The 16889-nt window shown below is 39.1% G+C and overlaps 1 protein-coding gene across 1 annotated transcript; it reads right to left on the reverse strand.

Annotated features, from left to right (window-relative positions):
- Nucleotides 1-7788: 7788 nt before the first annotated feature.
- surf4 (surfeit 4) lies at nucleotides 7789-16526 on the reverse strand. Its single transcript, XM_053339769.1, has 6 exons — nucleotides 16272-16526; nucleotides 12728-12914; nucleotides 11800-11876; nucleotides 11661-11704; nucleotides 10738-10924; nucleotides 7789-9194 (listed from the first exon to the last, which is right to left on the reverse strand). The coding sequence occupies exons 1-6, from the start codon at nucleotides 16317-16319 to the stop codon at nucleotides 8928-8930; spliced, it is 810 nt and encodes a 269-aa protein (XP_053195744.1). The 5' UTR covers nucleotides 16320-16526; the 3' UTR covers nucleotides 7789-8927.
- Nucleotides 16527-16889: the final 363 nt, after the last annotated feature.

The raw sequence follows: 16889 nt of genomic DNA on the forward strand, positions 1-16889 counted from the left end.
CCGATATAAAAATAGGACTATTTTCTAGCTCACATGATTTAATATAATACATAGGGTGCGATTTGCCGGGGCTATGGTGTGGATTTCCCTCCTCTGGTCTAACCTATATATCCCTGCCTCTGCGGAGTTATTTTTAACTCCAGTGGGGACACATTTATCCCCCTCATAGTGTTAGGTGCCAAATCTGGGTCATTAGTTGTCCTCATTCGAAAAAAAGAGATTTAAAATGAAAATAATAAATATAAAATAATTTATAATTCATTCAAAATAAAACAATTATTTATTTTTTAAATACATAGTTTGTTTTTAAATTCAATATCAAAACTTCAAATCTCTTTTTTGAATAAAGAAAATTATATAGCACATTTCTTCGCTCATATGTTATATACAATCTAAGCAAAACACTGCAACGTGAAAATAGCTTACACTAGAGAAATGAACTTTCACTGTCAGCTTGACCTTAGAAATGACCCCGTCTCTAGGTTACGTGATGACGTGATGGGTTAGTCTATCCCAAGGGGGGAGTTGTGGGTTCTCCGAGTGAAAAAAGTTAGTTCAAAAAGCTGCAGTCCCCCCCGCGGCCTCTGGGGGCTGGCACCAGAAGGGAGCAATTTCCCATTGAGCCCCATATTAAAATAGCCGACTTTACAGCTTAAAAAAACATATTTAAAGCCTGGTCCCTTTTACTATTTTGGTCGTTACCGATAGTTTCCACCTCAGTGAACACTGTGTGTGTGTGTGGGTGGGGCGGGGGGGATTTTTTTGTACCACAACCGTTTGAGTGTCATTTACGCTTAAAATTCTGGCATACATTAGGGCGTGGTTACGTTGAGTGACAGGTTCACAGACAGTTACCGGCAGTTAGCTCTATGCTGGGCTAGGCTAGGCTACACCCAGAGGTCCGCGGCGACATCCAGCAGTTGACAGGCGCTGCGGGTCCGTGTTTGTTTGCCTATTTTCGGGTATTTTTTTTCTGGCAATATGGCGTGTTGTGCTGTTGATTGTACTAACCGACCGACAAAGGATTCTGTGTTGCAGTTTTTTCGGTGAGTAAACCATAGTACTATTTTACCCATAGACTGTATAAAATATAGTTTACCTGGATTTTGGCACTTATTGACAAGCTTATAATGACTTTATTGCTGACTCATGGTCTCTGTTGATACAGACAGATGACCAGAGCAGCTAATGTTAGCTTTTTTGTGCTCTCAGTCCGTTTAATGCGGGATATAATATAGAATATACATAATGTTCTGTATTATCTTTCATTTAATAATGCTTATATACAGTGTCAAGAGTAACTTCAATGAATAAATGAATAGCCTAATTAATGCCACACTGCAAAAAGCAAGCTTCTAATTCAGAGAATGTGTGCTCTGTATTGTACTGGTGATACTGATTTCAGCCGCAACTGGGGCGCGCTGGGGGGGATCGAGCTGAGGGATTTCATCGGGATGATGATACTGGAAGTGATTTTGTCTCTGATTTGCACCAGATTTAACATTTTATCAAAATTTGCCGTAAAAAAAATCTGTAAAACGAGAACCAGTCCCAGAAGCTCCAGCTCTGGAGAAACAGATAGCGGACACTCCGAGAGCGCTCCCCGACAATGGTGCGTCGCCACCCGGGTAAAATATGTGAGGGAGACGGCTGCGAGATTTGGCGCTTTTTCAAAACTCCGATCTAAAATATCAGATTTTACCACTTTCCCTTGGTCGATTGAGGTCCAGTAAAAAGTATGATGGTCTTTTAACTCTTCTCTAGCCTTATGTGTATTATGATGTCATGTTTTTACACAGAAAGACACGTGATCATGCCTTTTCGCCGACATGTCACAAAAAACTGTATGGTACATGGCCATATAAAATTTAAAAAAATGCTCCAGCGAACTGTAAGCAAACAAATCAATGTTGGCCCTGTTCAAAGGCAGACATATGACTGTTCTCATAATAGTTGGAGGAAACAAAATTATTTTTTATTTTATTGCAGTTTTTCAACATGTTTTATTACGGATATTAGCGGTCCCTCACTAAAACAGGCCATGAAAGGGAAAAATATTGATAAAGTTACACATCATTCATTAGAAGACACCTAACCCTAAGCAACAATATATATATATATACATGTATTGTAATACCTATTTTAACTTTATCATAGTGTGTGTTTGAAAACAAGGTACAAAAAATGTCCCTAACAGGAGGACGTTAGTCATTTCTAACAGGATCTGAGGGTTAAGACAAAGTCTCTGGTTAAGATGAGTTTTGGTCCCCAGCGGACTTATTTAACTGTATTTTTTATGTAGTATAATCTCAATAAGACATTAATCATTATTTCAAGAGCTGCGGGTTTTATATATTTTTTATAAAGAACTTAATGTTACCTGCGGTCGAGTAGGTCGCTGTGCTGGAGGCTGGACTGCCGTGTAGCTGCTGCCAGTAGCTGCTTGTTAGCCTAGCCTAGCTGATTAGCCTCAGGCTAGCTCAGTTCGGCGCGGTTAATTCGAGTTCAGTGAGCGGGATCTCGGCCGGCTGACCCCGGCTGACCCGTAGAGTTATCGCATGTCAGACTCACATCGGGTAGGCGACTCACATCGGGTAGTGACAATCGCCTCTCCTGCAAATATGGAAATTACACGCCCACTAAAATCCAAGATGGCGCAGTCCACATTCCCATATTTTTTATTTTTATTGTAAAAAAAAGCATACATACAGTATACAATGAACAGTATACAAGAAAGACATAAGATAACGGATGAGCCAGGGGTAGTTACATTAAATAAAAATGTTGTAATAGGTACAGATATTTAGCGTTAATAGCCTTTTGATTAGTCAAATTATCAAGTAACTTAAAATAATGCTCAATTTCTTTCTGAAAAACAACAAAACAAGGTTCTTTGTTATTAAATTTACTCTTATGGATATACAACTTTGCCAGAAATAAAATCAAATTTATTTCCACATGCCCATAGTAGAGGCACAAAACAGACTCCCCAAAACCAGTGGGTGACGTCACGGGTGCTACGTCCATTCTTTTTACAGTCTATGGTCTATCCTGCTCTGAGATTTGCAGAGTAGTGGGTAAAAGAGGGGCCACAAAAAGGCGGATGGCCCCTCCAACGCAAAGAATAAAGTCCGTCATCAGTGGACTGTTTTCTTAGTCTGAGAAGTTGTTGTTTTTTAAAATTTCAAAATAAAAATCAAAAAGGCACATGTCATATTCAGAAGATTGCACTTGCATTCAGGAATCAAGGAACAGGGATAGCCTATTCATTCATGCTTTTTTAATTTTTCAACATTTTATATATGTTTTAATAAGCTGTTATTTCATATAGATGTGTCAAATATAGGAATAGTAAAAAACAACAACAACAACATAAAAAACGACATTTGTATAGGAAATATTTGGCAACATTATTAAATTATTATTCCCAAAATCTATTTTCTTATCCTCCAACTGGAGACAAAATTTTATATTTTCATATACTAAAAGCAAAGTACTTTGACCATTAATGAAAAGCCTCCCAAAAGGTTCTAGTTAATCTACACGAGAAAAAAAAAAAGTTCTATAGTTTCAATGTCTGAGTTGCAAAAAGTATATTAACCAAAGGGTTAAATCTAAATGAACCTTTTAGAGAAGTCATTACTCTGGTATACTAGTCTGACAAGAAGGCATCTCTCAGCCTGTGTACTGTTATGACAGCAGGTTGTGCTATTGCATGTTGTAATTATTTTCTATTCAGTAACCTATGAAAGTTTGCTATGCACACAACTAAATTAAACAGTGACTTGCAAGAATGACATTAAGTGTAGCCTATTGGAACGAGAGAGAAGCGCTATCCGCAGCACTGGAAGTTGGGGAGTTTCATTTTGGCATGTTAAATTAGCATTTAACCTTTTTGTTCTGTTGTATACGATCACATCTATGTGTCTGCATGAGGAAAGGACAAGCATGAACTTCACATTGCTGAGAGTGAAAATATCATGCTTCCTGGTTAAAAGGATGAAATATTCCTGCAAATACTGTGGCCAAGTTCAAGTTTTATTATTGTTTTATTAAAGTTCTTAATTTCATAATTGTTTTATAAACGTTAAACTGTGACACCTTCAAGGAATTAGTCTATAATCTCCATTCTAGGTAAGCTTATTAATTGATTGATTTTATTTGACAATTTCATTAACAAAAACCCAGTTCTGCCATGACATTGAGTGCTTGTATAAAAGGACAAGTCAGGATAACACAAGAAAGCCCAGAGGCTTATTTCCATAGTGGCCCCTTTGAGGATAGGGTTGTGCAGGGGAGGGGTCAAGACAGTGCATATGACAAAGCAAGAATGATGCAGTACATTAACCAAGACAATGATATAATACACTCAGCAAGTTTTTTTAATTTTTTTAAAACTCTATTAACAACATCAATCATTCCCTAAGTGTTTCATTGGACTATGCCAGGCCCCACTCAGTTAATAAAGGTAATTAAAAACTCTACATCTGAGATAAATCATCAATATATCAACATTACTTCACAGCTCCTTCAGATGATTATATACAGTCTGTGTCTGTCCATAATAATTAAAATAAATAAGCTACATTAAAGTATTAAGTATAGAAGGACACTGTATAATCAGGCATCATATCCTACAATAAATAACCTGGGAGCCAATTCGTAAGTGCCAGATTGAAACTTCCTAAACTGCTCACGATTTATGGCAGTCTATTTCACAGATTTACAACAAAAAAGTTGTTCTTAAACCAAAGTGAGTGGAACTGCCCCTAGTGGAATAGCTGTGAATATCCCTCAACTAGGGCAGAAACATGCACAATTTTATGTGCACAACTTGATCTGAGAGACTGTTTCCTTTGCTTTCAACCTCCCAAGGCTCTCAAAATGATAAGAGTTGAGGTGAGATTTTGTGAGGAGTTTCAGAATAACCATAACTACCTTGTTTTGAGAAGTCTGGAGCCTGTTTTTAAGCTATGAAGTTAGCTCCTGCCAGGGCCATGTAATACTGAACTCTCTGTTGCTCCAGCAGTTCATTCATAGAGACATGAAATAATGCTAAAATAAAGTTGGTGCCATGACTGGATAACGTGTCCACTGTCCAGGAAATGTCCTGATTATCTACTTTAAAAAAAAAAAAAAACTCAAATATGCTTTTTGAGCGTTTCTGAACCTCAGCTGAACTATTTATGAAAACATTTTAGAACCTTTAACCGGGGGCTATGGGTACGTTTGCTGTTGGACCCCTCCTATCAAGTTTTCATTAAAGACAACTTTAGTTTAGCCATCATGTGAAGTAGGCTACTATTCAGATAGTGAAAATGCCTGTAGTGTCTTAAGTTCCTCTGAATGGAGTTTATCAAATTTTGAAAAAAAGGAGGAACTTGATTATTTTGGCTTGAGCTTTAAACTTAAAGATTAAAGTGTTTGTCACTAGAAGGCTGTTTTCACATTCATCTGATGAAAAGTCGGAAATTTCTTGGCTCATTAAAAATCTGATTTTAAGGGGAGGGCCTATGAGCATGTTTTGTGACACAACTCATTTGAAAGCCAATCTTATTCCAATATTCAACTCACACAGGTGTGATGTTGAAACTTTGGGGTCATTTAATGTAATCCCTGGTTTTCTGTCAACAGTGTGAGGTGTTTCAAACTGGGAATCACCTTGGCATGATCATGACGGAAGCTCCAATGACACGTTTGTCAATGACAGACAGGTTGAACTGCGCTCGGGGACCAACCGCTTCATATTACCACAGACGACTGACCCTTACTGAATCACTCTAGACCACTTTCTCTCGGTGTCTATGCAGGTAGAGATATGATGGAGAAACACCTCAGTTTTGTTTTCCTTTTTGAAATGCAGCTGGTGGTCCATTTTCAAACTCTTTCCAACCTAACATTTTAATGACTATTTTATGACGTGTTCCTACAGCCCAGTAGGTTACCGGAAATGTGTTCAGGAACGACTCCAAACACAATAATGGTGATGATATTTTTAGTCTGAGGAGAGCAATTCCTTGTACGGCAAACACCTCTGCAAATGCACAGGCTTGTGCTAGATACCACAATCTCTGAAATTCTTTAGAAATGGTATGGTAATTATTGCCTTTGGGCTGAAGGAACATCACTCAGCGCCATGATGTGGCTCATTGACATTTTTTAAATTGTTTTTGGACAACAACAGAGATCTACCACACAGAATACAATATCACTTTGGATACACACACAATATTTTTAAGTAAGATCAGTTCATTGCTGGTTTGGTGCTGCACATGATTTGCTAAAAATAAGAAAAATATAAAAAATTGCCTAATCCTTTTTTTCAATCATTTTTACAGAAAGCCTGTATTAGAAACTGGAGGTGTGAAGTTTGAAACAAATAGACATTTAGGAGGTGAAGGGTCTAATGCTAAATGATATGGGGTGGTGTCATGGAAATTGTAGGATCCTGCATTTTTGGAGGCGGACTCGTACTAGAGAATTAAAAGTCGAAATATTTCAGCCTCCTCTACACTTCTGACACTCTCTTGTGAGTCCCATAAGTATTTTAAAGGCTGGAAGTCTTATTATTTGCCAATAAGTTCTGCTAAGGTACTACCAGGTCCTGGGTTTTCTGTGTCAGTGAAGTTGTGGTAATTTGGTTAAATACAACTTCATTTAGAAATATGCACCATGTCAACACAATTGAAAAATAAGGTCTTCATAGACACAGGGGTCTTCTAAAAGAGAGTCCCACATCAACTTACAATGCAGTACCCATCTTAACTAATATTGTTTATTGGTGCAAATTCCATTAACAACTTTGAATTCATCAAATTAGCAAAAAACAACAGAAAAAAAACATGGGTTTGGGGGCAGTTGCTTGCTGGATGTTTATCTAACTTTGATTTTAACCAATCAATTATCAATGCTGTAACTTGATTCAATATTTGGCTGTATTGCTAATGCCACAGTTGCAAGAACTCTTATTAGAATACCGTTTTGGTCACTGTTATCAAACATGGTGACTAACTGCCATTAAATTATGTTATTCTATGTAAACAACAGACACATATGTTGATAATGACAATGACCATGACTTATCACGTATAGACACGCAAGTTTCACATAACTTTACTTAAAGCCCTTTAGAGATTTAGGGTTCTTGCCTAAATCCAAAGCAGATATGTAAAGTCTCCATAAGGGTTTGATTTTATTTGAAAAGACAGGAGTGCTCAGGTTTCTATAAAACACTGGTCTTCTTCTGTTCTTATAAATTCTATATCATTATAATGACATCTTCCATAAAGTTTGCTATATAGTTAGGTTTTGTTTTATTGTTTTCAGCAGTTACCACTTCAAACAACACACAGAAATAAATGTCGTTCTGCCATCGTAGCAATAAAAACCCCACTGCAATGTGACACAAACATCCTAAGATGTTGTTCTTATGTAGTGTGTTAGTGTGTTTCACCAACGTGGCAGAATGTGATAAAATGCTACCACAGAAGTCCATTAGAGGACAGCATTTCCTCAAAGTCTCTGATCTTAAAACAAAGTGTTGTCAGTGGAGGCTGATTCCAACACCTACAGTGAGTATGACTAACAGAGCTTCATTCTTTATGGCAAAACAATGATTCTTAACTTTTCATTGTGAGAAGTCGTCATATCCAACAGGCCCTCACAAAGCCTGTACTATACTGCATGTGCACACTCTACTGTGTGCCTCATTGTTGGATCATTTACATTAATTTTACTATCTGGGCTGCCGATGTCACGCAACCTTAAGACCTTGACCGACACAGTGACTTTATATTTTTGAATGTTTATTTCTTCGCCATTAACTTCCAAAATCAAAAAAACAAATGATCAAAAATACAATATAAACTTCTGAAAATCAATACACTGAATATTTTTTTTAATTTTCTTACACAGGGCAAAAAACACTGAGCAAAGACAGAGTCCAGGTGGCTAGTGCCTCTGCTTAGTCCTCTTTGCTTTTCTAGGTCGCAGAATATGGTGTTTCACAAACGTTGAGCACCCCCCCCCCCCCTATTATCCCCGATCAATACAGTTCACTAGTTAGGCATTTGCCAAAGACATACAGAACAAAGTGCCCAATAACAAGTCCTGGAGCTAACAACCGTGTTGCAACTTTCAATCAAGTACGACTGCAATCCACCACTTAGTATACAATGTACACACACCCCGCCCCAGAATCGACTCCCCATAAACTAAGAGTTGATAGTCAGCTGAAATTGAAGGTGTACGGATGTATGGAAAGGGTTGGAGTCTCAGAGTCAAAAAAATTGAAAAAAAAAAAAAAGGAGAATGGAGGGGAGGTGAAACCTGGGGGAGCCAAGGCGGGTTGCTGCCAAATAAGTGCCCAAGTTCTCAGGAAATCTCAGATGCTCCAAGATCCAAAGGAAGAAAAAGATCAGCTTCCACGGGGGAACCCAAACTGCTGCGCTCCTTCTCTCCGCTTTGTCAGTTTTAAATCAGGAAATATGAAAAATGTATCTTTGACAACCTATGGCAAGACACCCATAAAACAACACATTTCTTTCATTATTTCTTCAGACAAAACAAATCCACTGATCAGCCATTAATGGTTTACCTTGTACTTTGAAATACATGGGCCGTTTTTAATTCTTGCTGTCATGAGAAAAAAAATACAGACATACAAGAAGGGTTTAGAAAAAATCTGGCATTACCATGTTCAACTAAAAAACAAAAACAGCGATTGGGAAGAAAATTAAAAAATAAAAAGTCCATTGTGTGAGGTGTTTACGGATTTGGCCAAATAAAAAATAAGCTAGATAAACAAAAAAACACTGTGCACCCAGGTGGGTTGAGCTGGAGGAGAGGGAGGGTCTTTGTGTCCCAGTCGGTGGGGGTGGGGGAAGTCAGTGATGCTGTGCAATCCTCTCATCTTAACCCCCTTTTGCCTACCACTCTTTCTTTTTCTCGTCCATGGACACTCCGCCAGGCCCAAGTGCCACCACCAACAGCAGGCCGCCGATGACAGAAGTGGTCTGGAAGAAGTCGTACTTGAGGAAGTCGTGCATGGGCTTGTAGGCGGGGATGGTCCAGAAAGCGTTGAAGTAGACATTGATAGCCAGAAGCCAGACGACGAGGGTCAATGCCGCTAGCTTGGTTTTGAAGCCGATGGCCACCAGGATGATGAGAGCGGTCCCCACCATGTTCTGCAAGATCTAAAGATGAATGCAAAAGTTAAAGTGAAAGGTTTAGATAAGATAACCCAATCTGAAGAAAATAATGGGTTGCACTGTTAAATATAGATTAAACCTCTAGAAATATGAGTAAACTGGTATGGCAGGAATCAGAAATGATTTCCACAGTGCTTCAAAATTAAGACCAAGTGAAAAGAGAAATTTAAAAAAAAGGAATTTTGCTGTTGTTTTGCATGTTTCATTCTGTGTTTTAGTGAGTCAACCCCAATGTATTCAGGATGTCTGTTAGAGGGTATTTAAAAATGATTTCCTATCTAACAGACAGACATTGGTTTTAGTGTAGTATGCTATCTAGTGTTTCCCTTCTAACTGTTTAGTCCTGGCAAGCTGCCAGACCAACAAGAACCCCCACCAGGCCAAAAATAACACCATCATTCAGAAATCAATCATCATTCGTGTTTGGGAGTCTTTATGCAGCACTCTTCCAAAACAGCATCAAACTCTGTGTTGTTGCTTGGGGAAACTTTTGATGCAGACCCCTCCATTGAAAGAAACTAAATATTTTATTTATTAAGAATATTTTATTTATGTCATCTTCCCAAAAGATGGACGTTGACCCCAAACATATGAAATTCAGGCCAAAATATCTGTATTTTCTTAACATACCCAGCCTGAATCTGGCTACAGTGGGAAATAAAACAATAAGATAAAATATGGGACGACTTGTATATATGATTGATTCCTTTAACTTTTTGTTTGATCAGGTCCAAATGTTGTGTACACTACATTGGTACAGGTAGTGAGAGTGATGCGTGTAGGTCACACACATTTTAGAAGTGCTGAGTGCCCAGTACACAATCAGTGAGTTGCATGTGTAAAATGGAGAAAAATAGACTTGAAGCCTAAAAATATGCTTCAGGTTGTGGTTATATGAACTGTTTAAAGAACAATATTTATTAAAATAAAAGTGCGCCTTTTCTGTCAGACCAATGTAAAATTGTCAACTGAAAAACAGTTAAAACACTTTCTGTTTAGACACAATGTGTGGAACTTACAAGTCTGTTAGTAAAAGGCAACTTTTTGTAATGAAAGAAACACACACACTGTTTTTCCACTATAAGTTTGCTCCATCTGGATTTAGGTGTCTGACATTATAGCTTTTGAATGTGATGCTTTTCAGCAGATGACTCAAAATCTAATGAAATTCCTTAAACTTAAACCCAGATATGGCTCGACAGTAATGTTCAATATATTTGATGTGTATTCCAGTGGCTAAAATGTGCTAAACCACCTGCATGGTCTTTAAGTGCTTAAAAGAAACAAGACACAAGACACAAATGCTCCCATGCTGTTTAACAGTTTGATGTTGAGCTTTACATATGCTGTAGCAATGATAATGGGCCAAACTGTGTGGAAACAGTCCTGATAAACAAGTCTACATCTAATTCCTCTTTGCAAAATCTTGCTACTCTAGATTTAGTCTGCATCCATACTAATGTGACGGCATAAGAAATGAATTTGTATGTTGCAGAACGTAGCAGTGATTGGTGCTCTCAGTACTCACAGAGAAGAAGCTGGAGTCAAAGTGTAGCAGGGTCATGAACATGAGCACCAGCAGTACTCGACCGCCCAGTTGCATGTACTGCTTTGGCGAACTCTCTCCCATAGAAGGGACTCCAGCAAACATGCTCTTCCCTTCTGAACGAGACTCAGCCAGCAGCAGCAGCAGACCACCTCCGAGGGCAAGGTTTCTGAGACAGGAGAAGAGAGGGGGAAGGTTATTTATGGACACAGCATGTCAGACCTTCAGTCAGCCTAGCAGAAAAATGTCTGCAGTAGTATGCATTGCACACCGTGCAATCAGGATTTCCGAGGCTGATCTCAGCTGCCAAATTGTTATTAGCTGGTCATGATTGACTGAAATGAGTCTGTTTAAGAGGGGTGAAATAACTTGTTCTTTATTACTTATACCTATTGATTTATTAGTCTACAGAATTACATAACATGACAAGTAGCAATCACAATACTGCTTCTTTTGGGGTTTTTTGTTTTGTTTGCCAACTTGTTGATTACACAACTGATGCCCTACGGTTTGAGTTAATGCCAACAACCCTTCAATTAAAAAGTACACAGAATGCAGACACAGAGAAACTCCAATGTTGCCCTCTATTTAACGTTCGATGGCTCATCTGGGCTGTCTATGATAATAAATCATGGGTCCACAGTGACTACAGTAATGAAAAGTGAGGAGATTTCTCATTTCCTGCCTAAGCAAGCATATTAAAAGTTCTAGTTGAGCAGCAAAAGCAATACATTCTGTTAAATGTATGACGGTAGTACTAATTTATAATACGCAGTGAAATTCAAAACGTAACACCAGAAACCACCTGTCAGTTTGAATATTAGTATTTATATACCAATATTCTGCTTCTAACTTCTAAAATTACTGAAGTTATTGTACTTTGAACTGCACTGTGTGACACCTACCTCATCAAAAATTTGAGGTCCCATAAAATGCTGTAGGCGACAGTCTGATGGAAAAAAAAACCAAGATGCTCTGGATTAGAAACAATAACAGATTGTTGCAAATTTACATTTAAAAGAGTTATAATGTCATAATTCTCACCTGTAGCGCTATGATGCCAAATAATCCAAAGCAGGCATACTGTACAAAATTTCTACTGAGGATGAGGACACAACCACCTGTTAGGACACACAGCAAAGCAAAGGTATTTTAACAGAGGAAGTCATGGCTGTCAAACACTTAAGTAATGAGTTATGAAAATACTACTATTGTCTATTGTTTGCATACTTGTCGACATACTCTGTGTTCTTTCAGGGAAGTAGATTAGTTTACAGTTTCAGGACTATTTAAGACTTTTCCTTTTTCTTTATTTTCTATTGCATATACTATAAAGTCTGGCTTCACCTGTCTAGCTTTGGTGACTACTGTTCTGTTTTTTCATGATAGGAATGAAAACTATCTTGCTGTTGCAGAGAATAAAAAGCACCATAAAAAAAGAGAAAAAAGTCAATACAGCTGTGGTTTGTTACTAGCAGTGAAGTTTAACAGATTTGTGAGGAAGTGAGCATGTATGTGCAGTAAATCTAGTTTCTGTTTTAAGCATGGGGAAGCAGGATGTTTCAGCATTGATGCCTTCATCACTGTGCAGTGTGCAAACTTCTGCCCTTATAGTCCATCTGCTCCAAAGTTCAAGGGGCTCAGGGATGCATTTTCACACCTGTTGTAAACTAATCTGTGTTCATGTGAACTGCCTGATGCCTTCCTTCAACAAGCCTAGTCAGTCTCCTCTGAATTCATCAGCAAGACGGATTAAATCCCAGAACTGTGCTTATATTTGTTGCACATCTAGCTGCAAAGTCATTCTGAAATGCATCGGGCACACTTTTAAACTTTTGATGCTTTTACCCCATTTCCTCTGGATCATGCATCAATATAGGTTTCAGACTGATGCAAACAATCAGTACAATCTGAGTTTATTGATCTCACATCCGGACCTTAACGTGACCTGCGTTGTCTCCAATTCACTCACCCAACTGTCCTATGAGGTTAAGTAGCACAAAGCACGTAGCCAGGAAGTAGCCGCAGCTCCAGGTAGCCTCAATGTAGTCTCTCTGCTCATTCCACTGGAACCACATACGGATGCCATCTTCCAGGAAGGTGCTGATGAGACAAAGACGTGCCAGGTGGGGCAGGTACTGTTTGGTTACCCGCAGGAACTGTGCAACAGAGGGGGATGATAGAGGTCACATGACTGACAAGAAAACAGGACAACTTGAAATGCATAGAATGATCAAAAGGATGTGGTGTTTGAGTATTGCGCACTGAGGTTTCTAAACACAGCAAATCGTCCACAGTTCTTCATATCTGGGTCACTGAGCAGTAACACGACGTATAATTTCAACAGAGGCCCCAAAAGGCTTCCTCTTAAAAAACACAAACAACGCTTCCTGACCTGCTACCAGTCAGACAAGTGTCATAGTCTGAATAGTGAAAGTACTCTTCAGGGCTTCTGCTCCTAATTATTATTTACACTGTTAATTATAGGGGTGGGAATAAACTCACTAGCCATTTGACTACAACTGTCATGCTACGTGAATGTTGAAAGAGTAGTCATTTAGGGCAGATTGCTGCTTTGGGTTAGGTAGGCTTAAGAAGTTTTGTTGCTGAATAGTGTGAATCAGTAGTGAAAGCTGCTTCTTGTGGATCCAGTTTTTACTGCTTTAGAAGTAAAAAATATACGTTTGTTTTCTTCTCTTTTTGGACTAGTCAGGCAGTCTCTTACATGACATAACATTAAAACATTACCATAAAAGGTGGAGTCAGTGATTGTGGAGAAAGACACGTCAATACACGTTTTGACAAATTGACTGACAGCCCGTTAGCGCTCTGTTCCAGTGTTCACACACAGCCCTGGCTCTCTACATGGGAAAGAGGCTTGGACCGAGTCATACAAGACTATTCCAGCCAATCAGTGCTCATACACAGGACAGGGGGAAGTTATCAGAGCGCCTCTCTATGATGACACTAAAGTCTCGTCTTCAAAAAACGCTTTGTCACTTGTGTGTCTCAAAAACCAACACAGTTCCATTTTAACAAATGTATCAATCCACACTTTGAGAGGAAAAATACCCTCTTGCTTTTTTCCTCGCAATGTCTATTTCTGTCACATTTAGTGAGGCATAATCTGAGGAGGCAGCTGTTTAAAATCACACAAAGATCCTACTGTATATGAGTGTTGAACTTATTAACTGTATTTGCAATGATTGATAAAGGCTTCCAGTCTGTCTATAAGCTCGCCTGTTTCACTGCAGACAGATTCCCCTCACCCGTTTGGGTGGGTGGGTAAATAAAAACAACAAATCAATAAATACAAACTGTTGATTTCTTCCTGTGGAGCCGATAGGCAAACTATTTTGATCCAGTATAGTTCTGTTGTCAATCAGCCTGGTGAATACAGCTTTTCCAGCCTCTGTCCTCTAAGCTAACAGACAACTACTTCTGTGGACAGAGACACTGAACGTAGATTGAGTGAGAACCAAGGAGGCCGCAGAGGGCGGACGGGCTGTTGTGCTCATATGAGATTAAATATTTTTTCTGCTTGTAATAATATGTGAGAGAAACAGAAGTGACTCCACAACTGACGCATTGCTCTGGATTCTGTCATATTTCTCATTTGCTTGTTGACTTGGCAATGTGTGTCCATGAATTTGGGAGGCAGAACTTCTGAAGGAGTGTGAAGGGTATGTGTTTGGGTGTTTTGCTCTAATAGCAACAATCTTTCTCCAGAATCACTGACTCTAACTTTAAATTATTCATATAAAACTTTGCTTCATAAAATGTTTTTTAAAAAATCTAACATTTTCCAATTGTATAAGCATGAAAGATCACTTCCCATATCACACACATTTGCTTTGGCTTATTAATCAAAACCTACAAAACATATACTTCATACTATCATTTAAGCTGGAACTGAACAGAACAACATGACTTCAAAAAAGAACAAGGTGTACCATTAGCTGAGAAAAAGTTCATTATGTGGTCTACAACTTTCAAGATAGGAAACAAGGCTGTGCCTCACAGTCTCCAATTACATTTTGTATTGTTGTGAGTAAAAGTACTTTGAAAGCTAAAACGAAAAATGAAACTGCCCTATGAGATTCTCACTGACATGATTCATGATCATCAGATCCTGGGATACTAGAGTGACCCAGTAGAGGAGCAGCGACCTGCCCCCTGTCCCGCCTACTGAGCAGTCCACATCAGCACTGTCAGACCTCGGCAGCCTATCCGTGTCCACCAACTCCCACTATCACTGCAGTGTGATGCATGAATGGACAAACTGAGAGCCAATCAGAACAAGTCTGAGGTTGCTCCGATAGCCTAGAAATAGACTACTCTGTAGAGTAACATGTTGGTAACATGTTAGCTGAGGGACTCATTCAAGAGAAATGTGTCCTCAAAATGGATCTGCAGAGAAGTTTTTTTTCTTAACCAAACAAGTTTCCCTTTTCATGTCATTTTTTACAATGAATATCACAAGTAGGTAGCATGTGATGGCAGAGTATAAATCAATTAGATGTAATTTAATTAGGAAAGTGGACTGAGTTCAGTCAACACTACTGCCATAAACATACAGACCTGCCTCCATGACTTGATGTCTGAACTGACAGTAGCTTTTAAAGGTTACTGCTAACATTTTGTCCTGCAAAAACACAAGGCCATGAAAATAGCACCCAGCACTACACTACAGTACAGTACAGTGAAGATGCCTCTCATGAGCCTGCAATAACTTTTCAGTGCAGACCAGAAAAAAAACCCTGATCTATAGGTTATCACAGTCTTCACACCAACATAAGTTACAGGCACATCTTAAATCCGATTTTATAGACCAGTACATTGCCTGTGATTACACTAGTGCAGCGCGCGCACACACAAACACACACACACACACACACACACACACACACAGAAAAAAAAATAAAAAAAAATCAAGATTTCTGATTCTTAAGGCCACATGCAGACGCTCAGATTACAATAACTAAACGCCTCTCCAACTTCTGTAAACTCAGCCACCTTACACCATCAGCAACACCTAGCGATTAGGCGCTAATGCAGCGTATGACTAAACTGGTGTTAGCCAATAACTTGGTAGCTAAGCTGGTTGATTTCACAACTGCTGGCTGACTCTGTCTGGCTGAGATATTGTTATAAACCCAAGACGACACGATAACGTTAATTTCACTGTCATTTAATGAAGCAGTCATTCAAATCCATGCGTCTAAACGTCGGCTAAGTTGCCAAGCAGATGTCAGGTTGTCGGTGTGAATTAAACAACGCTATCTAAACCCATCGGGAGACACATGACAGCACTAGACATCTCAACTATTTATCTCGAGTAAATTAGAGGACACTAGCGAGCAACAGTGGACTTAAAAAAACAATATAGAAAGGTGGCAAACTGCTGTAGGAAGGAGAATAAGGTTAGTCCATTCTTAGTGCCAACTATGTTAGCAGCTATCGTGCTAGCGGCGGCTAAAGGCTCTCACTACTGTCGAGCTAAAAGCTGAAGTTACCTGGTCTGCCACGTCTTCGGCCGTGTTCATGAGATCCTCCTGCCCCATGTTTCTGTAATATTAAGATGTTTGTCTTTATTAGCTGAGGCTCGGCGCAACACAGTGTCGATGTGTTGGATTTTTTTCCTCGCAGGCTCGGCTCAGGCAGTTCCTCCCCCTGTTATCGTTATTTACTTGAAGATTTCCCGACCGCCTGGACGCCAGAGAAAGGCCGCCTCCGCCCCACAATGCCCCGCGATCTGCCTACAGAGTCAGAGCCCCCCTACATGGAGCTGCAACCACTGTGTGCCACGTAGACTCATCGTGCAGGGGCTCCAGGGGTTTGTTTACAGGGTTTACGGGCATGTAAACAACCACATGTTTACCACCTGAATTAATTCTACCATTAATTGCACGCCCAGTAATCTGTGCTGCGATTTTAAATGGTTTACAGCCAGTGGTGGAAAGTACTTTACTCAAGTACTGTTGTTTTTTTAAAACTTAATTTTAAATATTGTTTTTATTCTATTTTTTGTAGCTACTTTTACTATGTTGTATGGAAGCCCATTTCCGCCAATGTGATAAAAAATAATTATGCAAATAATTATGAGAAACTTTAATATAATGACTTGTTAACTC

The sequence above is a fragment of the Scomber japonicus genome, chromosome 19, assembly GCF_027409825.1.
Source record: "Scomber japonicus isolate fScoJap1 chromosome 19, fScoJap1.pri, whole genome shotgun sequence".
In the NCBI taxonomy this organism is placed as follows: Eukaryota; Metazoa; Chordata; class Actinopteri; order Scombriformes; family Scombridae; genus Scomber; species Scomber japonicus.

What these genes read in the sequence shown, in the direction of transcription:
- surf4 (XM_053339769.1), bottom strand. Translation starts at nt 16,319, where the DNA reads ATGGGGCAGGAGGATCTCATGAACACGGCCGAAGACGTGGCAGACCAG. An exon ending in GACCTCAAATTTTTGATGAG is followed by an intron (nt 10,925 to 11,660) that starts GTAGGTGTCACA and finishes CTCCTGTCTCAG; the next exon opens with AAACCTTGCCCTCGGAGGTG. An exon ending in TTGACTCCAGCTTCTTCTCT is followed by an intron (nt 9,195 to 10,737) that starts GTGAGTACTGAG and finishes ATTCATCTTTAG; the next exon opens with ATCTTGCAGAACATGGTGGG.